The sequence below is a fragment of the Pogona vitticeps genome, chromosome 2, assembly GCF_051106095.1.
Source record: "Pogona vitticeps strain Pit_001003342236 chromosome 2, PviZW2.1, whole genome shotgun sequence".
NCBI lineage: Eukaryota > Metazoa > Chordata > Lepidosauria > Squamata > Agamidae > Pogona > Pogona vitticeps.
Window position 1 is genome coordinate 274,567,341 of NC_135784.1, and position 25,314 is coordinate 274,592,654.

At 38.2% G+C, this 25,314-nt stretch overlaps 1 protein-coding gene across 2 annotated transcripts in view; it reads right to left on the reverse strand.

Moving 5' to 3' along the window:
- RASGRF2 (Ras protein specific guanine nucleotide releasing factor 2) overlaps nucleotides 1–25,314 on the reverse strand; it is a 126,279-nt gene that overhangs the window by 37,402 nt on the left and 63,563 nt on the right. For both annotated transcript variants that reach the window (XM_020790294.3, XM_020790295.3), the window contains exons 5-15: nucleotides 24,768–25,021; nucleotides 23,589–23,668; nucleotides 22,035–22,228; nucleotides 21,353–21,462; nucleotides 17,753–17,871; nucleotides 13,237–13,397; nucleotides 12,334–12,400; nucleotides 10,732–10,868; nucleotides 8,854–8,936; nucleotides 7,882–8,130; nucleotides 2,462–2,847 (exon numbers count right to left, since the gene is read on the reverse strand). In XM_020790294.3, coding sequence (XP_020645953.3) covers nucleotides 2,462–2,847; nucleotides 7,882–8,130; nucleotides 8,854–8,936; nucleotides 10,732–10,868; nucleotides 12,334–12,400; nucleotides 13,237–13,397; nucleotides 17,753–17,871; nucleotides 21,353–21,462; nucleotides 22,035–22,228; nucleotides 23,589–23,668; nucleotides 24,768–25,021 — 1,840 coding nt within the window. The remainder of the gene's footprint in view (nucleotides 1–2,461; nucleotides 2,848–7,881; nucleotides 8,131–8,853; nucleotides 8,937–10,731; nucleotides 10,869–12,333; nucleotides 12,401–13,236; nucleotides 13,398–17,752; nucleotides 17,872–21,352; nucleotides 21,463–22,034; nucleotides 22,229–23,588; nucleotides 23,669–24,767; nucleotides 25,022–25,314) is intronic.

Consider the following 25,314-nt stretch of genomic DNA (forward strand, 5'->3'; position numbering starts at 1 on the left):
TTGCTCTGGTGAATTTCATTCTTGACACATAGCCAGCTGTCAATCTAGACAAACAGCAGTCACTTTTAATTTTAGAATTTCTATGGATGTCTTCCCTCATGAAAACTTTGTGGACTGAAATCCCACCTCCCATATAACCTCTACACATCAGACCTAGTGAATGAAAGTCATAAGTGCTTCTTTTTTTGTACATGAAGCTATATGGCAGAAACACACTGGACCTCCCTAATAAGCCATTTGTATTATTGAATCTGGAAAACGTTAGCTCTTAAATAAAACTACTAAATGATTTCAAGAGAGAATTGAAGTATGTGATCTTTCTCAGACTAAATATAGACAATAATTATAGTCACCGTACAGGTTATGTATTATTGTATGGGGTGGGGTACCAGTGCCAGCATTTGACAGTATATACAGTTCACTACAAAGGTTGAAACATTAATGTCACTACCACTTTCTTGAAGAAGAACAGAGGCTGACATAAAAAAAACCTAACTATAATTGCAGTGCATAATAAATATGCTTAATTTTCCTCAGAACAATCTCATAGGCACTTTTCATGTGTCAGCTAAAACAGATATTTAAGCCTTCCTTGCTTTCCTAGCAATATTTTTACTTACTCTATTCCTTGAGCTTGTTGTTTTATTAATGGCTGGCTAATTACTTTTGCCATTATCGGTGATGTCAATTTTAAAAGATCTTTTGTTAAACACTACATTACTTTTTATAACAACAAATTCTTCAGCTAGATTCTATTAAACATCTCACCAGGGAGCTAATACAATGATCTTTTTCAAGTGAATAATCTTTTATTCTTCAGGTTGTTGTTGTTGTTTTCATTGATATTGCTAGGTCTCTCCTTAGAAATTAAAAAAAAGGATCATGCTTTTTCACGGAATACTAACAATATAGGTAATGGATCTGACTCTGAAATCAATTTCTATGAGTTGCAATTCTAGGTCAACATTTGCATGCTAAAGCAGAGAGAACCTTTCATCAAACAGCTAAGGAAATACCAAAGAAATTGAAAGTACTCCTGTGCACTTTGTCTAGAAATCATGGCCGTTATCACATCTCAGATAAAAGATTTGCAAAGCCGCCCACCCAATAATATTATAGGACCAAACTAGACATTTACTTACTGCAGGATGTGTACAGCTGCAACATTTAGACAAACAGATTTTTTATTGCTGCCAATGGGAAATTTTTATCCATGTATTCTATCCATGTACAGAGTGTATGTGTCCAACTTATTCTAGAGAGGAAAGAAATAAGTCTCCCTTTTCTCATGCATGACACTCTGAGTAAAAACTGCCTCTAAAGTACTGCCATTACTGCCTCTAATGATGTAATTTATTAAAGCTAAAACAAAAAATACTGCTTCAAGGTATGTGTCAAGGAAATGTCTAGTATGACCCTAAGTCTCTAGTAGAACCTGTGCAATCATGCTGGGCTGGTTCCAAGTGAATGGTTCACTAAATGTCCCCGATCCCTGAAATGTTTGGATTAAACTTGGGGTGAGGGGAGAGGAATGGAAGACAGTTAAAGTTTTTCTAGGCACATAGGAGACTGGATGAGTCACTAACAAATATGTTGAGCTTTTTTTGAAATAGTAAGTGCAATTACTCTGGGGTGGGGTGGGGGGGACAACAGTAAGTGGGAGAGGAACATTTTAGTTTTCCCTTTCTACCTGCACTCTCCATATCCACCACTCCTACATCACAACTAGCAAGAGAAAGAAATATCCAAAAAAGACTGGCATCAGTTGGATCTTTTCCCCTATTAGTAAGTAAAAAATAAAGGGTAAAAGCCTTTTTATAAAGCCTCAGGTAACCAGTAGCCCTGTCGCTATGAATGGTAAAATTCCTGCTCTTTACCTGCCTACTGTTTCATCTCCTGCTAGAGTAAGAGATACTTTCAATGTCCATATAAAAAGGATTCTGGTTTGAATATTATTTGTGGCTTTTGCATAGCCCCTTGAACTATGGCTAGTACTGTGTGCTTCAGCTCTAGTGAAACAAAATGGGCACTTATGAAGGGATCAAGAGTTCACATAGGATTAGAAGGTGCAGTCACAAAAGACGTATCAGATTATGGGGAAGGGTACCAGATATTCTGGTCATTCTTCATCAAAATTCATTTAAACATGAAGGAACAATTAAATATCTTATTGCTCTATTAAAGTCTCTATCTTGCAAAGCCTTTCTCATCAATCTTTACATATTTTTTTTTACAAATTGAGAAAAGAGAGAAGAGAAAGAGAGTATGAGCAAAATCTAATACAGCTGGTTATTTTTCTACTTTTCCTTTCTTTTTCATGCCCACAAGCATCACACATTGATGCAACAGATGCTGCTCGTATAAAATATGTCAATACACAGCCTTTTTTCCCCAGTGAAACCATTCTGTAACCATTAATTTTAATGTATTACAAAGCACAGGGGATACATATATGAAATACCTCTTCGGATGCTTCTTCTTAGTTTGTTGCAAAGCTCAATACGTGGGTTCTCTGAGTTCTCCTCTGAAAAGCCAGAAGTTTGTTCTGGAGAGGAAGGACCTTTGCTAAGATCCAGTGGTACTTTAGACAGTGTTGGTGGAGGTGATGTGGCAGGACTATATGTTGAGGTAGGACTGCTAGCAAGAGAGGAAGTAGATAGATCTAAAGCCCCTATTCTTGAATTTATTGGAGAACTTAATGACAGTTTTCTGGTTCTGACAGGTGAAGAAGTCCTAGAAAGTGAAAGAGGTGGAGGAGAAGAGAATTTACGGCAGAGAAGTGGTGATTTTGCATCAGACATGTGTTCTCTGTTGTTTTGATTCGTTGCAAAAAATAATTCCAAAGACCTATGAAAGAAACAAAAATTCAGCTGTAATTTTGACCAGTGCATGTAAGAGATAACTATAAAGAGCTAGACATAAGAAAATACAGTTTTCAGAGCCTTTAGCCTTTAGGGTGGTGAATTCAATTTCCCTAGAAGTCTCCTGGGAGAACAGCCAACCTGTGTAGTCTTGAGCAAGTTATACAGTGCCAGAGCACCCCCAGAAAAAGGCAATAGTAAACCACTACTGATTACTTAATATCTAGAAAAATTCAAGAAGGCTTGCTATAAGTTGGTATCAACCCGGCAGCGTACAATTATTATTCAACTGAGTAGATATTGGGAAATGATAATTGCAAGCTCTAAAACATAACATATGTCATTCTCAACATTATTGGGGATGTAATTGCTACTCTACTTTGCATGACAGAAACCTAGCCAGATGTTTGGACCAAAACCACAAATTTTCTATTAAGAAATTGCATCGGATCAGTTGTCTGAGAGGGTGGGATGAGGTTCACTTTATATGCCCACTTCTCCTTCCATGTACCTAGTCCAAGATACTTGTTGTAAGGATATACACCTCCTATAGGTGCACGTGACATAAATCATACTGTATTGTTGTACCACCAAGCCATCTTCTTCAGATGGCAAAAATAGTCTTCGGTGTGTTATTGAGAACCGTCAGGTTAATAATCCTTAGAGAATTTCACTTTTAATATTGAGGCTCACATATTAATGACCACCGTAACTGTGAGTCTGTCTGAATGTATACTTTGTCTCATATGTTTTTTACCAAGCAAGATGGTATTGGTCCACTTTCAAATTTTTGTGATGGATAGGTCATTAATTAAGGGTGGATTTACAATTAATCTCTAACTTCTGTGGGGATGGTAGGCAAGTTCAGATCATATGTCCATTCAAGCATAACATTCAGAATGATTTCCAGATGGACTTGGGTTTGTGAGTGACTTACTGAACTTATGAACTTATTTGAATAGAGAGAGGCTGGATACAGTTAGTACACTGTTAACTGCCTGGAAGCATACCTTCTCCCTCTGAAGACAGTCTAGAAACATTAATTTTAAAGAACAGAGCAGAGAAACTGCTCACTGGGGCTGACCGTACATTTCAAATATATCAATACTTTACTTTACCTTTATTGGCATAAAAAGCGCATACAGACATACAAAGGGTACAAAGTACAACTTGTGGGGACAGCCCCTAAAACACTAAAATTTAGGATTGGATTCTCATTCTGTATTAGTTTGGATTATGTCTAGCAAGAATTTGCCGAGGATAGTCAAAAAGTGCTCGTCGGACCGCTGTAAAATAAAGCTAAAATATGCTTCGTCAGTAAGCCAGGGCTTTCGTTGTGGAAAGGAGGCGAGGAATTTGTCCCTCGCGGTCAAATGAAGTGGGCAATGAAATAGGATGTGGGGTAACGTCTCTACAACATTCATCATGCAGGGGCATAATCTGTTGTTGAAGGGGATATTATTAAATCGGCCTGTTAGCACCGCCGAGGGAATTGAATTACAGCGGGCTAAAGAAATCGCCCTTCTGATTTCGGGATTATGCAGTATGGAGATGTAGGCCGGTGGGCTGCCTACTACCAGAGGAAGGTTCCAGAAGAGAGGTGAGCAAGATCTGTTAGCGGCACTTAATAAGTTTTGCGAATCAATGTCGGCCAGTCTTTGTTTGACGGTTTTTAAGGCGGCCTGGAACGTGAGAGAACCCAAGGTCTCCGGATCTAGACCAATCTGTTCAATCTTCCTTAGCCAGCCATCAGCAGGAGGGCAACTATCTTTTTTTAGATGATGAAGTAGGGTTGTTTGGGAGGGGTCAAAGTATATTCTTAGCCAATATTTGCAAGTTCTGTGCCAAGCAACGTCCTTTACTGGGAGTTGTCCCGTTTCGAGGCATAACGCCTCATACGGGACGCAGTTTGGCATAGCCATGATTCTTCTCAAGAAAACTGATTGAAAATTTTCTAATGATTTGTGATAGGCGTTGATCCAAATAGGGATGCCGTACAAAGCTTGGGAAATGGATTTGGCATTGAATATTTTGAGGGCTGCCGGGATTAGGCGGCCCCCTTTGTTATAGAAGAATCTGGAGATAGCCGTTGAAGATGTTTTGGCAGTTGCATGTGCCATATTACGATGGCCCACCCAGGAACAGTCGGCTGAGAATAGTAATCCCAGATATTTGAAGGTCCTCACCTGTTCAATTGAGTGACGATTAAAGGTCCATTTGTATATTTTGCGGGACTTGGAAAAAACTAAAATTTTTGATTTCAGATAATTTAAATGAAGTTTGTTAATGGATAAATAGTCCAGACCTTTGTTTATTAATCTTTTAAGGCCCAGCCGAGAGCGCGAAATAAGTACAGCGTCATCGGCATATAAAAGGACTGGGATCTTGCGATCTCCAAGAGTTGGAAAATGACCATCGACGGTTAACAGTTCTGGAGCCAGATCATTTAGGAACAGGTTGAATAAAGTCGGGGCCAATGGGCAACCTTGCTTGACTCCCTTATTTGTAGGGATCGCTTCCGTAAGGAGGCCATCCCAAGAGCATCTTATTCTGCAGGAGGTGTTAGAGTACAGTTGCCTGATGGGGTTAATCAGATTGGAAGGGATTCCGGTTTTCTCCAGCTTGGCCCAAAGTAGCTGCCTGTCAATGCTGTCAAAGGCCGCTTTTAAGTCTAGGAAAGCTACAAATAATTTTGAATTAGCTTTTATGGAGTACTTGTAAGCGAGATGAGACAGGACTGCACAGTGGTCCAAGGTGGAGTGGCCTGGTCTGAACCCAATCTGTTCAATACCTAGGATGTTATTCTCAGTGATCCAAGTGTTAAGATGGACCAAAAGATAGTTGGCGTACAGCTTGCCTGCTATTGAAAGAAGGCTGATTGGCCTGTAATTCTCAGGGAGACAGGGGTCCCCTTTTTTGAATATAAGGGCAACAATGGCCTGCTTCCAGGACTCCGGGAGGGACCCACTGGCAATAGCCGTTGAGAAGAGACCTGCCAGGATAGGAGCCCAAACATCGGGGTTGGATTTCATCCATTCTCCCATTATCATATCGGGACCGGGCGCCTTGCCAGGCTTGAGTGAGGCAATTAGGGTTTTAATTTCTGATGTTAACACCGGCGGCCAGTTTGGGGTTGCAGATGGTTCAGACACCACGTCTAACGGAGGGGCGGTGTTGTCGAAAAAGAGGTTTGAGAAGTGCCGCATCCAGACAGAAGCCGGGACTGCTTTGGGGTCGTGGCCATTTGCTTTAAAGGAGCCGTTCACCGTCGCCCAAAAAGAGCGAGGATTAAAGTGAATCGTAGCCTGATAAAGTTTTTCCCATAACGCTGCCTCATAATTGTTCTTCTTGATTTTAACTAGCCTGTTCAGGTGGAAATTTAAAGAGAAGTATTCTTTAAGTGCCTGCTGAGAGTTTAGTTGCCTGAACTTTTTGAAACAATTTCTGGCCGCCCTTTTGTATTGTTGGCATTCATAGTCAAACCAAGACGGGCTGCCTGACGTGAGGCTGAGCATGAGGTCTTTGCAGGTAGCGCTAAGTTAGAGGTGATAAGCTCTATTAGTTGGTTATACAGATTTACCACTTCCGATGAGGAGTTTGCCGAAAGCATGGCGGAGCTGAGTGCCAAAAAGTTGGGCTTCGCTAACAGAAGGGCCAGTTTAGACTGGGTTAGCTTGTCCCACCGAATTTTAGGGGAGCAGGACTGAGCCTTGACAACCTCATCCGTTGGGCCCTTGCTCGTAGGGATATACTCTGGTTTCTCTTCAGATCGTATATAATATATCAATACAATGCTGTATCTACCACATTGGTTATCAGTCAGTCTCTGAGTCTGATTTTAAGGGTTGATGTTGACTGTTAATGTACCATATAGTTTAGGATCAGTCTAGCTGGAGGAATACCTTTTACTTTATGTTCCTTCCCAAATGTTCTTCTGATAGGCATATAATCTTCAATTTGTTGCTTTTGTTATTTCTGCTGCCAGCTTTTAAATGTCTTCAGGCTAAATCCAATTGCTAATGCCAACTAAAGTAGATCCACTGAATAATAGGTCTTGTTAAATTAACAGTTATATAAGTCCTATCAATTCAATGGGTTTGTTCCAATTGGCATTAACCATTAGATAAAATGTTGTCACTGAAATTGGATGTACTATTATTTTACTGATTATTTGCGGTTTATGCTTACAAACCTCTCAAAAGCCATTTCCTAGTTAAGTGGAAAATACACTTAAAAAAACAAATAAGTGTCAAATTCAAGTGCAACCTTTATATGAGATACCACTAACATGCTGCAATTCTGCTTTCTGTAGTTGCATTTGTATTGTTAATGTTGCACTTTAGTGAAATTCACCAGGCCATATTTTATTGACATATTTAGAGAAACCATTAAGACGTTTTTGATCCCCTGAGTCTTTGTACTCTGCTACTTAGGCATTCTATTGTACTGCTTTTTACATTCAACGGCCAGAATATTATTGCTGATTCCTGCTCTTGTAAAGGAAACCACATAAGCCTTGATGACAAATTGCCACTCATTAACAGCATGCTGATTGCATTCCTATGCATGTGGGCACGGGACCAAAAATGCAACCAGCACCTTGTTAATGAGCAAAGATTTGCTGCCAAGATTTACACTGTTTTCCTTTATACTACTGTGCAACAGGACTCTGGCCAAGGGTTTATGTTGTTTTTTGCTGTTACCTTGAGGTTTATGTTTTATACTATTTTCTTGGGTGTTGCTTTTGTTTACTGTCTTTTAATATTTTTTTTACCTTTTAAAGTTTTGTATAGTTTTTTATTATAGCTTTAAATACTGTATGTCTTTTACTTTTGTAAGCTACCTTGGGTCCTTTTTTAAAGAGAAAGGCAGGGTAAAAAACGTTATATAAATAAATAATTTTGCACTCTGCATTGAAGATAAAAACAGAGCAGATAAACAGATAAAATTGTTTCCCAATGCCATTTCCTTGTTAAGCATTATGAAACTAAATGAATAGCAAAAGTCAAAAGGAACTCACCTAACAGGTATTGAGGTGAAAGGTCGTTTGTATATATCTGATAGTTTCTCCAGTACAACTGTAGCAGTAGTGAATATGCGATAAGTATGTAGGAAAGTATTGAGAAAATCAATACTGAGAAATCGCAAGTCCGTTAATCTCTCCAAAAGGCGTTCTACACTTGCATAACGAATCTGGGGCACTTTGCAGGAATTTAATGTTTTGCTGAAGCAGATGTCAGAGTCATCTTTGTGAAGACGAGCATCGGATCTACATAATAGTTTAAAATCATTATTAAACATTAGTTTAAAAGCCAGAATCACCTCTTTAAAATTAAAATATTATTTTAAAATGCAACCTCAACAATCCTCATAGGCAACTAAAACATAAAGTTTGGGGAGTTAATTTTAAAAACTAATTAAATAATGATACTTACATTTTGTAATCCCTCAAAAATTGCTAGTCTGTTACCATTGCAATTAACAAAAAACTGTTAAGTTACTGATTTCTCACAAATAACTAAAATAGTTGCATTACATTACTTTTTAAAATTTGACTGTTACAAGCCACTCGCCTGAAGTACAAAACAAACACGCTGCATGTCCCCTTCATTTCCATTGTGTGAACAAAAGGCTGGACTAGAAAAGCCAGTACAGCTGTTCCTAGAGTCCAATGTGCTTCTACAGCAGGCAGTGTATCTCCCAACAGTTCCCAAACCCTCAGAGACTCTGTATTCAGAAACAGTGCATACTCCTTCCATGTTGTTTCTGGAAGCAAAACCAGTATTCAAACCAGTATGTAAAACTTGGGGGTGGAGTGGGGAAACAGACAATGCCAACACAGAGCTAGTATTACATTTTCCTCTGTGAAACACAGGCTATTCAATCAAATGAAATTGCAAGATTTCATTTTATAATTTAGTTCTTTATCAGAATAAAACTGCAAGATTTCTACATCTACATTATGCCTACATGAGAAGACAATCAGACTCACTTGATCATATGTGGCACAGTAACTTTGGAGTTTTCTTCAAATACGATGGTCATTAAACCATTGCACCTTATGTTGTCAACACACTGCAACAAGTTAATTAAAAAAGAACATTACAGTTCCAGCAATCAAGTTTAGTCTAGGTACAGTTTCATCGCAGAAAAAAAAAAGAAAAAAATGGAAAATACTAGAAACTGAACTGCAGGGCTGATTCAGTAATCACTGTTTACAGAATCAAGTCACTAAGACCACACAATTTATTGTAATGTTCCTAGGTGTATTTTAAGTACCTCATGAACATTTGACCATCTCATCATAGTGTAGTGTATTCTGTATGCAAAAACTGTTTCAAATACATATTATATTCAGGTATAGAAAAGCAATTAATGTAGTCTTTTACAGTAAGCATTTAAGGTAGTCCTCTTCCCCCATAAATAGTAGACAATTTTAAAAACAAATGCATTTGTTTGCTAGGATGCCGACATCAATATAGGCACACAGGATGCGCAAGCAAATCCCAGAACCGATTGACTCCTACAGGGCTTGCTGATGCCTGCCTGTACATTGGTTTTGGGGAACTCTTATAATTTTACCCTCCTACTATCATTAAACACTAATAGAAATGTTGGACAGCTGCAGGAAAGGAGAGATGGAACCATCATTTTAATCTTTACCCAATGCCCTCAACATGGTCTCACTCCAGGGTCAAGGATCCCATCAAGAAAGGATTATACAAATGGCATCCTTGTTTACTCTAACCCCTTGGGTTTCTCTCTCTGCACGAAGTGGGGAGGAGGAGGGCATTTAAAAGGTCCCATCAGGGTCAACACAGACAACTGCATTAGACTGAGTTGGCCCTTCCAACTTCCTTTTTTGTTTTATTGCTGAAAGGAGTATTGAGCAGCTGCAAAGCAAAGCTCTTTAAGCTCTGCTTCTCTGACAGAGGCACAGATGGTATTACATTGATGTCTTATTGGCTACAGCAACATGCTGTTCTTCTATGCAACATCAGTACTGCCACTGCTTGCTCTATCCTATTTCCTGAAGGAGAGCCATATGTATGGTGGGGCACACAGACCACTTTGCCTGTGGTTATTCCAAACCCACAGCTGGTCCAGCAATCCAGTAAAAATACACTACAATCAGTAAAATAAAAACAAGCTCAGGAAGGGTAGCCAATTTACAACGTAACTAGTGTGAAGCACAGATTGAGAGGTTCTAAGGCAGTCACTCTTTCTCTGGGTCAATCCAGAATGGTAACACCTAATCAGAAGCAAAGCTCATTTAAGAAGTAAAACGTCAATAGTTTAAACTAGCACCAGAGTCTCTCAGCTCCATGTGTTGCAAATTAGCTTTCATTAGAAGGTAAACACCAGTTTCCTTTGCAACTCTGATTGTTTAGTCATGACACTTTGATGTAAATCCAGGCTAGGAAGCAAAACATTATAACAGCATTTCCCTTAACGTGCTATTCAAGCCTCAATCCTATGTATCAGCCTCAAATTTCCACTCTCCATAACTTGCAGGGTTAATTTTCAGAAAGGGGCAGTCTGGTGTTCCAGAGAGAGGTGTTACTGAACAAATCACATTATAAGCTAGACATGAGGTCCAGGAACCTAATAAGTGGAAGGGAACATAATAAGATTAAAACTGAATTCATTACTCTTATAGTTACAGGGCTACGCCCCACTAGTTCCCTCTATTATTTTACATGATGTAATAATTTCCCAATATCTGCAGCATTTGATGACAACCAGCAGTGTCTCTTATTTTTTTCCAATTGAAAACTGGAGTAAAGGCATTTGACTGAAGACAGTCAGTGAAATTCTCCACTACAATTAAACAAACTCATTGAGCATTAAATAAAGAAAGGTTAGTTACCTGACTAATGTCGCTTGTCCATGCTGCTTTTTCCTGCCGCGAAGGGGCTAACAAGACAACTGTAAAAGGAGGTGCATCTGCTGGCTCCACCACAATCTTGAAGTCAAGGTGTCCAAAAACTTGTCCAGAACCTTTTGCTTCACAGTTGGAAAGGATGGGTGGGAGTGGGAAAATTAATCAGAATCTGAGCCATAATCCACAAAAAATTGTACAAAACCAAAAGGCTGCTATTTGGAAGCATGCATAGAGTCCTCCCTAGGCCAATGGCATCTAAAACCTTTTAATCATCCTTATTCTCCTTGATAACAAAAGCAGCTATTGTCTCCCAATAGAGAGCTGAATGGCAAAATATATCTCATAAAAGTTACATTTTTAGAGTACAGTTTCAAGAATCCTCTAGCCAGCATGGAAAGCAATGCTGACTGGGATATTTTGAAAACTGTAGTGCAGAAGTAACTTTCCCATCACTGTATTTTGCCTATTATGGCTATGTAACCATTGCCTTTCAAATGCTAGCAAATGTGGGCACTTTCATGCTAGCAAATGTGGGCACTAAACAGCATGCTCAGGAACATTAGGGCAAGAAGAGCAGGGCTGGTTGACGAACTGATTACTTATTTACATAGCTGAATTAATGAACTATTAAGACATATACAATTAAGCATTGTCCAAACTTTTGGTCCATGGGTCTAATCCAGTCCACAGAGATTCCCTATCAAACCACATGGTCTGTTGGGCAACCACTGTTAACACTGCCTCAACCCCTCGTCCTTATTTCCTGATAGAACAGAGGTGGGACAAAATGCAGTCCTGGAGCAATATGTGGCTCTCAAGGATGTTTTTATATCTCCCCCTTGCTCTCCCCTTCTCCAGCAAAAGAAGGTAAACTGCAGTTCCTGAAAGCCTTAAGAAGTGGCACTAATTAATAAATCACAATCTCCCCTGTACCCTTTATCGCCTCAAAACACCCAAGTGGACTGATAACAATTTCCAGTTTGGACTTTTGGAGGGGGTATGTTTTTTTAAAGTGGTCAGTGTAGCCCCCAAACAGTCTTGGGGACAGAAAACTGACTCCCAGACCCACCAAAGGTGGTCATACAGGGGAAAGTGGGAGGGAAGTTGACAGTTCCTAAACTGCACTCTCAAGTGCTTGCTCACTTTCTTTCCCTCATCCTCCACTTCTCACAATCCAGGGAACAGAGAAGAGCAAATCTGGGTCCCCTGCTGAAACGCGGGGGGGGGGGGGAGAGAAAGAGAGAGAAGTGCCATCAGATACTTTATTCAGGGACCTGATGTCACTGGGAAGTTTGGCCAAGACCCTTGCATCACCTGCCATGGAACACTGTAGAGAATATTTTCCCCTCCATAAAGTTGCTCAGCCTCTTCTAAAGAAAAGGAATTCTTCAAGAGAAAAGTCAATCGGTAACAAATTATACAACAACCCCACACAATTTCTGCTTCTTTTATTGGAATTTATACCCAATGGCATTTTCTGAGGATTATATTAATATACATAAATATAAATTAGATAGAGCAAATAACCAAATATTTTTAAATTATGTAAACATTATAATTATATTTAAAAAGTTTAATGTAACTTACAATCATCATCACTCATATCCGTTTCCTCGATGAGTGTGCATTCTATTAATGAGAGGACACCTCCTGCCTAGGGAAATAAATCATAATTTTTTTTAAGAAAGCACTTTCACCCTCTCTACCCCACATAAAATTATGCATGCTTATGGAAGTTAAAATTTCAAAGACTCGTATTATTAATACAGCAAATTTTTCAAACTGCATGCCATTATTTTTCTACTTAGTATAACTATGCAACAAAGGAAATAAATTTTATTAAAAGGATTAATGACATGGTACATTCTGATATACTAGGGCAGCAACTCAGCAGGAGTAATATTTTGACAAAATTAACAATATATGTCTTAATCTAAGAGTAAAACACATTAATACAAAACTTTTTTCACATTTGAATAAATTACAGTTGTAATCCAGGCATGATTCTAACTGTAGGAATATTTTGCAGTGCAAATTTATATTAGAAATGGCAGTATTCGTATTGTAAAGCTGCAAAAGTACATACAAACACCTGTGAGTAATCCCCATTTAACATGGTGGGAATTACTCCTTTGTAGACAAACACAGGATAGTACTATTAGTAGCATCAGAGCCTGGAACTCCCAGAATTCCTTGGCCAGTTACCCCCCCCAAAAAAAAATCCTGCTTAGTTAAGTTGGAAAGGTGCACATTCTCTTCAGTACAATTCTCTTGTGCATCTTACTTCTGTGTACTGAGAGCATGTTTCCAGTCAACCATTGTGCATTACCTTAGTCTCCAATTTACTGTGATATCTCAGGATCTTTCTGTTAAAGTCATACTACCATACAATAATAATCCGCTGTGCACTAGGAATCACCAAAATTAAAAACATTATCTTCTTCATTTTACTATGCTAGTTATGATCCAGTAGTTATGAAAATACTGTACCTTAAGTAGATGCAGCTTTCCTCCAGAGCTTCTTGTGCAAATCAAAAAGTGTTTTGTAAATAAAAAACATTGTCTTTCTCCTTCTTTTTTCAAAGACAATGATCCTAGGCGCACTTTACTAAGTTTCCCCCTCTCAACTGAAGGGACCTGAATAAGAGTACCTGGCGGTTACAAAAGGAAATAGTGGTTAATAAATAAGTCAGTGAAATTCTTTGCAATTTATAACTTATGATATATTCAATACCATGTACCTCTTTGGTAAATCATCATATTACAGGTTCAGATGACCATCCAAAGTATATTTGTTCTAGTAAATTTTAGTGTAATATTTAAAATGTGACTGTCGGAAAGACTGCAGCATTTCGATCACAGAAATAGGGTCACAGCTATTGTATCAAACCCAACAGACTGAAATTAGTAGAAAAATGTCCTTTCATGTCACTGTATAACTATGCTGATTTCCATTTAGGATTAAAAGGTATGTTTTTACGAATACTGTGACAATACTGGGCACTGACCAACGATCTGACTCAGTATGTGCCAACTTATGTTTCTATGTTTATCCCAATTTATCATCAAAAACACTTGTGTGATGAAACCACAGGTAGACTGAGTGGAGAGACAGACATCTGTCCAGCCACTGTAAGTAAGCTTCATAATTAAGTGGGAGCACTATGAGCAAAACAGGAGAGACTATCTGGTGGGCCATATTTACTCCTATAACCCTCCTCAGGTTTCCAGGAAGGCCCTTCTTTTGGTCCTGACACCCTGACAAAGACTCAAAAGAAGGTCTTCTTCGTGGCTGCCTCCAAATTACAGAATGCCCTCCTCTGTAAGGCTACGCTCTGCCCCTCTCCCCATTCTTTCAGGGACAAATACAGTATGCCCTATGCTTTATGCCATTATATTCTTCTCAATATGGTTTTAAATGCTTTTACATCTTTAAATCTGGATTTTAATAGTTCTGTCTGCCTATCTGTCTATTGGATTTCTACACCACCCAATTAGTGAAAAACACTACTGCGTTCATTATCATGTTTTAATTTTTGTTTTAATCTTGTTTTATTTTTACTTTTTTATGACCTGTGAGATACCTTGAGTCTCTTTGCCAAGAGGAAGGCAGCAGAAAAGTGTGATAAATAAAAAATAAATAATAACTGGAGACTTTCCATACTCTCCAGAACACTGAAAAAACAGGGTTCACAACATGCAGTGAAGCCTATCTTTTTATGACCATTTCTATCTGCATAGAGAGGGCAAAGCTAGTGCATGTTACCTTCACATATATTTATTTTAAACTTACTATGAACATCTGAATAGGGTTTCACTCTGTAATATATCTTACAACTGAACTCCTGGATACATATATTTGGGATAAATCTACTGATCTCACTGGGACTTGAAATAAATATGCCTTGGATCAAATTGGTCAGCTATGTTCTGATGTAAGCTTATTAGAAAGCAAATTCCTTTATATGAAGTTAATTTTGTTTTCTTTAGAAGTGGACAGTACTGGGACAGATTCAAACCAATAACAATCTTACGAATACCAACTACTGTAATTGGAACTTTATTAAAGTGCCTTAAAAGAAAACTTGTACCGAATTCTTTTCAACATGTTCCAGAACTCTAAAGATACACATTTTTGCTGAAACTTATTCATTCAATAAAAATATACTAAATAATATGTTGTCATATGATAGTTTATTAATTTACAGTTTTCTATATTGGGACACAAAGCAAAATTGCCATATTAAGGCTTGATTCGTAAGCACACTTATGAGAAAGCAAGCGCCTATTTAAGCCACAGGCAGGTTACACAACCACCCCATGCATTATTCTGTAGAAGCCACTGCTGACAAGTTCTAAAGCTAGGCACCAGCCTACATATATAGCATTTTCATGCCAGTACATCTTTCTAAACTGTATGTCACTGGAGCAAAAGCTACACAAATAAAAGCTAACTCACCTGATAAGAAACCTTTAAATTAGTTTAAATTAGTTGCAACACCTTGAGCATCACCTTGCTTGCACGGGAGATTAAGGCAGTGGTTCTGTAGATACTAAAAGGGACGTGGTGGCACTGCGGGCTAAACCGCAGAAGCCTGTGCTGCAGGGTCAGAAGACCAAGCAGTTGTAAGATCGAATCCACGCGACGGAGTGAGCTCCCGTCGCTTGTCCCAGCTCCTGCCAACCTAGTGGTTCGAAAGCATGTAAATGCGAGTAGATCAATAGGGACCACTTCGGTGGGAAGGTAACAGTGTTCCGTGTCTAAGTCGCACTGGCCATGTGACCACGGGAGATTGTCTTTGGAGAAACACTGGCTCTATGGCTTGGAAACGGGGATGAGCACCGCCCCCTAGAGTCGAACACGACTGGACAAAAATTGTCAAGGGGAACCTTTACCTCTACCTTTTTCTGTAGATACTGCACTTTTTTGTATCTCCTTTTTTGGGGTTAGAACATATATTGAACATTTCTAGTCTGTGGCTACTTTTGTTTTCCATATTTGTGGTCATATTCTTGTTAGGATTTTAACAGACTCATTCTCTATGGCTTGAAACAGTTGTATTAGTATTCCTTCTACCCTTTGTGATTTCTTTCTTTCTAATGCTTTCAAAGCAGCTTTCACTACACTTTCCAGAACTGCATGTTCTTCATAGGTTTCTCTTCTAAGGACTCTGTCCTCATTTTATCTCTTCAGTATACGTGTTCAGTAAACTGTTTCCACTTTCTCTTTAACTTGCCCTAGTCAAATAGTGTGGTCTTCCAGCATTCCTAATATAGGCTTAAATTTCTCTTTGAGTTCTTGGATCTTCTGAAAGAGATCTCTTGTTTTCCCTTTCTGTTGTTCTCCTTTTTTTTTTCTGCACTCATTATTGTAATAGAGTCTCTTTGTCTCTACATGACAGTTGTTGAAAAATTGTATTCACGGTTGTGACCCTACTTCTGTCACCTTTTACTTTTGCTTCTCATATGTCCCTTACAATTTTAATTGTTTCTTCCATCATCCATGTAGGTTTTTCTTTTCTTTTTTACAACAGGAATTATATTTTTGCATTCTTCCCTTATAATATATCTGGTTTCAATCCACAATACTTCATGTTAATTAAATTTAGTAATACAAATCTGTTCTTTATGTGGACTTTAAATTCATCAGTAATGTCTCAAAGGAGGTTTCCAGATGGTAGAAGTATTTGCATTTCTAAGTTTCTTATTATTATTTGAAACCACACTACACAAAGCAATATTTATATTCAGATAACACACATACGGCAGTGATAAGTTTTCTTGTTCAAGATTCCAACTGACCAGCCACTTCGGCTTGGTATTTATTCTCTCCTGACAAACAACAGTTTTCCATTTTGTCCACATCTCTTTCTCTCTCTTACTTGCTTATGTTTACAATATCTCAAAACTTTTGCTATATCTGAGGCTGGTGACATAATCCCATTTTGTGTGTAGAAGATACAATTTTGATTACATAAGGATTAGTCCTCAATGAACTGAGTACACTAATAGCATGAAATAGAAATTCATGATGTCTTCCAGTAAGTAATTTTTTTGGCACATTTGCTGAGCTTCTACAAAAACCATAGCAAAGACTTTATAGTAGTTACAGCTAAGGCAAGTTCCTAGGCACTGAAACACCCAGATATTTGTATTATATTCTCATCTTCAAAAAGAAAAAAGAAAAGAAATTTCCAGCTGGCCTTGACACTGAAAAACTCAACTGGCAAAATCAAATAGATAAGTAAAAATCAAATTTTATCATTTTGAGCTGATTCTGAAGTACAAATTAAAAATGGGAACAACAGGCAGCTATTTTCACTCCTCACAATCTCTCCAGCATTTGACAAAGCTTCAAGTACATCACGTTTTTCTTGTGCTTTTGCCCGAATGTTGGCATCATCTGGGACTGCAACTTCTATGGGCCAGATAGACCTATTTTCCATGGTGCTGTAGATATTTTCTGCTCCGCTGAAGATGGCAGTCCGCTTATTGCGTAACTTACTTTTCAATGAATGCTTTACTATTATAGTGCTGCTGTTTTTCATCTCTCCTGGAAAAAAACAGCATAAAGGTGGGGCTCAGGAGCAGCCCAAAACTGTAGGGCAAATGTTTACGAATCATATCCATACAAGTGCAGATTTCTGATGCTAACTATATATCGTCCTACATAGTTATCCTTCCCAATGATGCCAACATTAATTCTGCTATTTTCAGTTTCATGTTCTTAACACTCTACAGCCAAAATCCTACTGCTTAGCATAGTAAATTGCACTAGGCCCATTGAATCAATGGGGATTTAATGAGTCAACCCCACCATACATTTGATTGGTTCAAATGGGCCTACTCTAACTGCGATGTATTATGCTAAAGTAAGCTACAGTTAGAGTAGGCCCATTTGAATCAATGGAACTTGTGAAGGATTTGATTCAAGGGCCTATTCTGGGGAGATTTACTATGCTAAGCAACAGGAGTTATAAATATATATTAGACAAAGTGGACTTACCTTGCCGTATAAAGGTTTGGCTGGTGTCCAATAATATGTCACACCCCTCAACTATCATTCTTTCTATTGCAAGATTTTTCCGTATGTTTTCTGTGTCACTCACTTCATCATGCATCACTCTATGGCAAAACAGAAAAACAGAGAGAGAAAAAGCAGTTTTCATTTCCCAGAAACTAATTTTTAGCTGTGCATGAATAACACAAAAATAACAAGAAGTCTAATAGCACCTTAAAGATTAGCAAATTTTATTTGGAGTAGGATTTCATGAACTGTAGTACACACAGTACTTTTTCAGACGCAAAATAAAACTTGTGAGTGTTTAAGATGCCATAAGACTCCATTGTTAGTGTTTAAGGTACCACCACAAGACTTCAGCACAGCCATTGCTTGGAAAGTGTGTAGTTAACTATAGCTTCCCTGAACCCTATAGCTTTGATGAAACTTTTTCGTCCAATTCCAGCAATATCTAAAGTTAGTTAAGCAGTCACCAGAGAATCTGTTCAGTTATTGTGCCTTGCTTTTGGAATATTCTTTCAGGCAAAAAAATATGCTTGAGACCTTACTTTGGGCACTAGTTAAACATATTTGCTAAGTAGTTCAGCAAGGTGAACAGTCACTTTACTAGTTTAGCATTATTTTATCTCCTATGGTTGGTTCTGTACAGCAAAAACAACAATCTTGTGGCATCTTAAAGGCTATTTTTTCTACCACGTGCTTTTGTAGATTTCAGCCCACTTGTTCAAACACATGGAGTATAGTCTCAGTAGATAGATGTTAATAGACAGGCAGGGAAGATGAGCATAAATACAACAACTAACAACTCAGCTATCCCCTATTATTCCTAGGTTTTGTACTATTTTCTTGTTGAATAGCTTGTGATGCAATGTTACTCCCTTTGTGAAAGAGAACTTATAGGAACTCATACATAAAATTGGTTTTAGCATAAATATCCTGAATAAACAAATATGTCCCATCACATTTCCCTAAGAACAGGTAATAGTGCTTGATGCTAGCAAAGGTCTTGAAATGGAGAGGCATGTTAAACTGGGTGGAGTGTTCAGTGTGGATGAGTACAATTTTTGATTGACTACAGAGGTGGGTCTGTCCAGTTGTTTTCTAAGATAAAACGAGTGCCCCTCCAAATAACTGTAGACTCTTCATTCCCATCAGCCCCCAGCAGTATGGCTGTTCGTCAAGAGTGGTATGTCCAATGCAGGATATATAATAATGGGCTCAAGCTATAGGAAGAAAGATTTAGGCTGAATATCAAGAAAAACATCTTAACTGTTAGAGCAATATGACAATGGAACCAATTACCCTGGAAGGTAGTGAGCACTCCAACGCTGGAGGCATTTAAGAAAAAATTGGACAACTATCTGTCAGATCTGCTTTGATTTGTGTTCCTGCATTGAACAGGCTGTTGGACTTAGTGGCCTTATAGGCCCCTTCCAGCTCAATTATTCTATGATTCTATGACATCCAGTTCTTCTCTACACAAGAATTGGAGGTTGTTCATGATTTTCTGTACTTTGGCTCAACAATCTCTGACACCCCCTCTTTAGATGTCGAGCTGGATAAATACATTGGCAAAGCAGCTACCACATTCTCTAGACTCAAAGCAAGATTATGGCTTAATAAGAAGCTGATGGCATATACCAAGATCCAGATCTATAAAGCCTGTGTCCTGAGTACACTCCAGTACTGCAGTGAGTCCTGGACCCTTTGTGCACATTCCATATGCGTTTCTGATGCATTTTTGGCATCACATGGCAGGACAAAGTTCCAAATAGATCAGTCCTAGAACGAGCTGGAATTTTCAGCATGTATACATTACTGAAACAGAGATGTCTACGTTGCCTCGGGCATGTCGTGAGAATGGCTGAGGTCAGATTCCAAAATATCTCCTGTATGGAGAATTAGTGCAGGGAAAGCGTCCCAGAGGGAGACCACAGCTGCGATACAAGGATATCAGCAAGTGGGATCTGAAGGCCTTAGGAATGGGCCTCAACAGATGGGAAACCTTGAAATCTGAACATACAGCCTGGGGGCAGGCGGTGCATCATGGCCTCTCCCAGTTTGAAGAAGCACTTATTCAGCAGGCCAAGGCAAAGAGGCAGTCCCGAAACCAGCAAAATCAGGGAGCTGGACAGGGGACAGACTGTATTTGTCCTCAGTGTGGAAGGGATTGTCACTCTCGTATTGCCCTTCTCAGCCACACTAGATGCTGTTCCAAGTCCTCCATACAGAGCATGTTACCATAGTCTCTCGAGACTGAAGGATGCCTATATTACATACGGCATCCAGAAGACTATGGAGTATCCATTTCTGCTGGGTAATGTCCCTCTGAGCGCCTGGTACAGGTATTAATAATTGCTTGTCATCAAGTCAATTCTCACTGATGGCAAGCTTTCAGGGTTTTCTAGGGATAAAGTATTCAAGAGAGGTTAACCATTGCCTTTGCATGGGGGCATTCTGGGACCATATAGATTGCCCAAGGCTATACAAGTTAGATCCTTTCCTGAGAGGCACATTGGAGAATCACAGGCTCCACAGCCAGATACCTAACTCACTGAGCTGTCCACCCAGCTGGAAAAGGTATAGGATACCAATGCTGCAAATAAAGAACTGAGGCAGCAGAATTATTAGTCTGTTACAGCAAGTTAAATTTTTATGTCATCTCCAAGACAGATAAGTATTATTTGACAGAGGTGTTTACAGACTGCAGCCCACAGCTTGAAAATATATTGAGTCATGTATCTGAAGAAATGGGTTAAAGTTAATGAAAGCTTTATGCAAAACAAGACCTATTAGTACTTAAAAAGCAGAAGCACTCTTTTCAGAAAAGTATCCATGGTAGTCTATTTCAGCAAAAACAAAAACAAATGCAAACAAAATTCTCTGTTGTTATTTCAAACAAATAAGTGTATCTTCCTGGGCAGTATTAGCAAAACATATTTCTGAGCACCAAGAGAAAAGCAGTCTAGACATGAAACGAACAAACAAACGAAAAGCACAATAATTCAAATTTTCAGGATAATACAATAGTTGATTTTAACCTTTAAGATATTTTGGATCCATTTTATTGAATGGCTTACTAAAGACTGGCTTCTCATAAAGTCTGTGTTCATGTAAAATAGGCTCAAAACAAGGAAAGAAATTCCTATCAGTAACAGGCACACACCTATGTTTATACAGATCTAATGTGATGTAGTGAACAGAGTGATGGACTAGGACTCAGGTGACTTGGGTTGAAATCTCTGCTTGGCCATGGAAGCTCATGAGGGGGGAAGTGTAAAATAATAGTAAAACTACTTCTTAAATATCTGATATATTTTCGATACGATTAGGGTCACTGCAAGTTGGATGAAACAAGAAATAATGATGATAATAACAAATGCTTAAACTAGGTAATACTGGCCTTTGATGGTTCTTTTCAAAATCAAATGTAACTCTCTGGGGACACCTTAGAATATATTTTTAATTTTGCTGTGTTAGCAAACACCCGAACCGTATGTTTTCTTAATAACAAAATAATGCATTGGTTATATATTCTGCATTTTTTATTCTGAATTCAGATATAGAACGTGAACGGAGTCTCACCTTGAAAGTTCTTCTAGCTTCGATTTAGCAAACTCAAGGCTTTTTCTTTCCACATGTTCATGCGGTGTGTGAGCCAGAAGTTCATGAAGGGTTATAATATATCTAGGAATCTAAAGGTGAATGGAGGGCATTACAGCAATCATTCAAAAACATTTTAAAAATATTTTTCAAAATGCATTCAAAAGAGCAATGATGAAGAATGTATTAAAATGTGTCTGTAATACTAATATTATACCCAGTGTGTTGTAATGGACAGAGCGATGGACTAGGACTCAGGAGATCTTGATTCGAATCCCCACTTGGCCATGGAAACTCACTGTGGGAGTGGAACTGGTAAAACTACTCCTTAAATATCCCAGTTATCTTGAAAATCCAATTTCGACTTGACAGCACCGACCTACTACTACTACTACCACCACCACCACCACCACCACCACGAGATGAACTGAATCAAAAAAAGAAAGCTACTGTGTTTAGTTTGCAAGCACTGGAGCAGGACTGTTAATCAAAAGCCTTTTTCAAAGTCATAAATTCATAAGGTTGCTGTAAGTCAGAAACAATTTGACAGTGCATAGCAACAGAAATGCTAATGGTTATGATCAAATTCTGTTATAGCAAAAGCCATTAGGATTACAACCAAAACAATGAAATGTTTTTATAAATGCATTTTTTAAAAAACTACCTGAAACATGGGGTAAGTAAGGAACGTCTCAAGCATTCTGCCTTCACATGCAGGGTTAGCTTCATACTGCTTCAAGAGTTTGTCAAAATCTCTGTTCTGCTTGCAGTTTGCAAGCACTTGGAGACTATATTGGTGATTCCGAACAAATTCTTGATAAATATTCAGCATAGGTAGCAGAATGTCAAATAAATCAGCTATAAAGAACAAATAATAAAAGTTGGTATGTGCTGCTATCCATTATTTTCATAGCAGGAAAGCAAAGATTAAACCAAATTATTTACGTTCAGTTTATGCACAACCTATCAAATAAGGCAGTGGTTCCCAACCTTTTTCAAGTCACGACCCATTTATAATAGCCAAATAACCTGTGACACTCCCACTATGTTTGAATAAAAATGCATTTTAATGAGGTAAAGTAATATATTCTCAGAAAGCAGAGATTTCCATCTCCCCCAATGATCTGAAAGGTCAAGGAAGAAATTATTTAACAAAGACTACAACACATATAAGGTGACCCGCAACTCTTGGGTTGGAAAACATTGAAATAAGGATGTCCACTTTCTACATTAATATCACTACCTGACTTGTGCTAGCAATAGTAAGAAATATAGCAGTCAGTTCTGAATGGATTGCTGTCTTTCTTCCTCAACAGAAGCTATGCACCTTTTCTTGATTCAGAAATCCAGAAGTAGTGAAACCTATACTTGTGGAATTTCTGCCTGTCATGCAGTTGTCAAAAATGCAGAGCCTCTGGTGGAAAAGTTGGCACTTAAAAAGTCAGCCACTCTGCATAATGAAATATACTGAATCCTCACAAGTTAATTATTCCTTCTGAAACAGACATATACTGTATAAAGGTCATTCACTTTGTGTACAAGTTGATGCTGCTAATTTGTAACCAAATAAATATAGGATCATGATGCATTAGTGTATACCCTGTGGGCTGATTTTCCAGAATCAAACACATCTTGGTGAGGACAATGTTTGATTAAGCCACTTGTGCAATGACATGGTGCAAATTAATTTGACTTTTATGGTACCTGCTCAAGGAGGTATCTGGGAACTCCTTTTTCAAAGCAGGAGTCTGTTATTTGTAATGGAGAACTCTGTAAGGCAATGCTTGCACAATTGGCAGATCCTACCTCACTGCTGCTGTTACACATATTTTCAGACCTTTGCTCATAGTAAAGTTGAAGGCTAAAATCTTGTTAGGGAAAAAAAGTGTGCAGCGACCCTCCAACAGTCTATCCTTCATGTGACTGGTCACTATCACACACCCAATTTTATAACCAACAGACAAACAGTTGTGCAGAGGAAAGCATGTCTGAACAATTGCTTTCATGTAATCATGCAAGTGGACAGAATTCTGGCTGACATTTTTTCACACACCTCTTGGAAATATGTGTATGTACATAAGTGTCTATGCAGATGAAGAATTCCCTTGCTATGGCTGTGATAAAGAATTGAAGGCAGCCCAAGATAGCCACATAAAAACAAGTCTGTTCCTGCTGAGGAATAACAGTCACACACATAAATCCAAATCAAGAAACTTACCTAAAATTAAAGTTGGCCAGTTTGCTATTCTTGCTTTTAAACCTTGATGAAATATTTCATGAAGAAACATTATAGTTTCACTGGAAAGAAGCAAGAGTTGGAAAATTATATATAAGTCATTGGAAGTTATTAATATCAACTGTTCTGAGCACATATTACATGGAGTTTGATACCACATATATTTAGTTAACAGCAATACAGCATTTCAAAAACTTTGGAATGGAATGAATATGTCATCAAATAAACATTTTACTGAACAGCTTATCTATTTGTTTATTTTTCTGTCCAACCTTTCTGCTAGTGAAGATGCTAGCTGCTAACAAGAATTCAGAAAAAGCAGACATACAAAGATACAATCAAACATAAAAAGATATTTCAAATATAATAATAAAAATAAATACTATTGCAATTCATCTGGGCAGCATTATTTATTATTCCATGAAAAGAATGATTACTTATTATTTCATGCAGTTGTAACTCCCAGATATTTATAACTTGGTGAGGGTAGGATAGTACATTGATGCCCTTCTTCTAGCCTCCATGGTTCGCCTGTAGGTGACAGCCTGAAAGGGTTTGATGGTCCCACAGGCAGGGAAGGGTTGTGTTTGAATCAGCTAGATCAAAACCCATTCTATTTTCCAGAAGTCCAAGATCAGCTCATCAGTCACAGCAGCCTTGCTCTGGCATAGGTAATCTACACTCCACTGTTTGCCAGTGGTGGGTGGAAGTGGAAATACAGAGGTCTTCAGGCTTGAAAGTCACAGTGAGAACTCTCCTCCAAAAATTTTTATACAGGCCAGTGCATGTGAGCAAGGTTGAGAACAGAAGTCTAAATTTTTTTCCCTGATCCTAGTTAGGATTGCTTTGCCTTCATTCTCAGAATACACAGAGCAACGTGCTATTGAAGTTATCAAGGAGAACATCAACTTAAATGAGTTGTCCTTCTCACTGTGATAAAGGCAGATGAACTGACAAGCTGGAAAACGTTAATACACGTTTCTCCCTTACCCGACAAAAACAGTTTAAAGATGTCTGCAATACTAAATACAACCCAACACATTAAATTCTGCTTAGTACAGTACTATTAATGTGACTAAAGTGCCACGTAAAAAGAGCTGAATTAACTTCATTGTCTCAGATATAACAAAACAAGAGCCTCAAAAATATATAAAATAATACCTGTTGAGGAATATGCTACTGACATCATCATGACTGATTGGTGGCTTCTTTGAACTTGCAGCCATTCTTAATGGTCTTAGGAAACAATTTACAAGGATGTAAAGTTGATGCACATATTCCGATTCAGCCTCAACCATGTTGAAAACTATTTGATTTCTTTTCCTCATACTTTCCGCATGTGGTGAACAAATATAATCTTGGACAATTGTCTTCCACTTTCTTCTACACAACCAGCCACGCATAAAACTCTGGACCTAAAAATTAAGTAAAAGAAGACACTTTTAAAATAGTCTTTACAATATAGGGACATGAAGCAGAACAAACCTCTCTGCATTTTTCAAACATTATAGTCAACATAATTGTTGGTTATACTGTTCACACTTTCATGGGAACAGGGGAATTAATATGTGAAGCAGTACTCAGCTGAAGCACATAACATAGTAACAACAATTATGAGCTGCCAAGTCAATTCTGATTTATGGTGACCCTTTCCAGGATTATCTACAAATGGATTTTCTTGAGGAGTGAGTTATCATTTCCTTCTTCT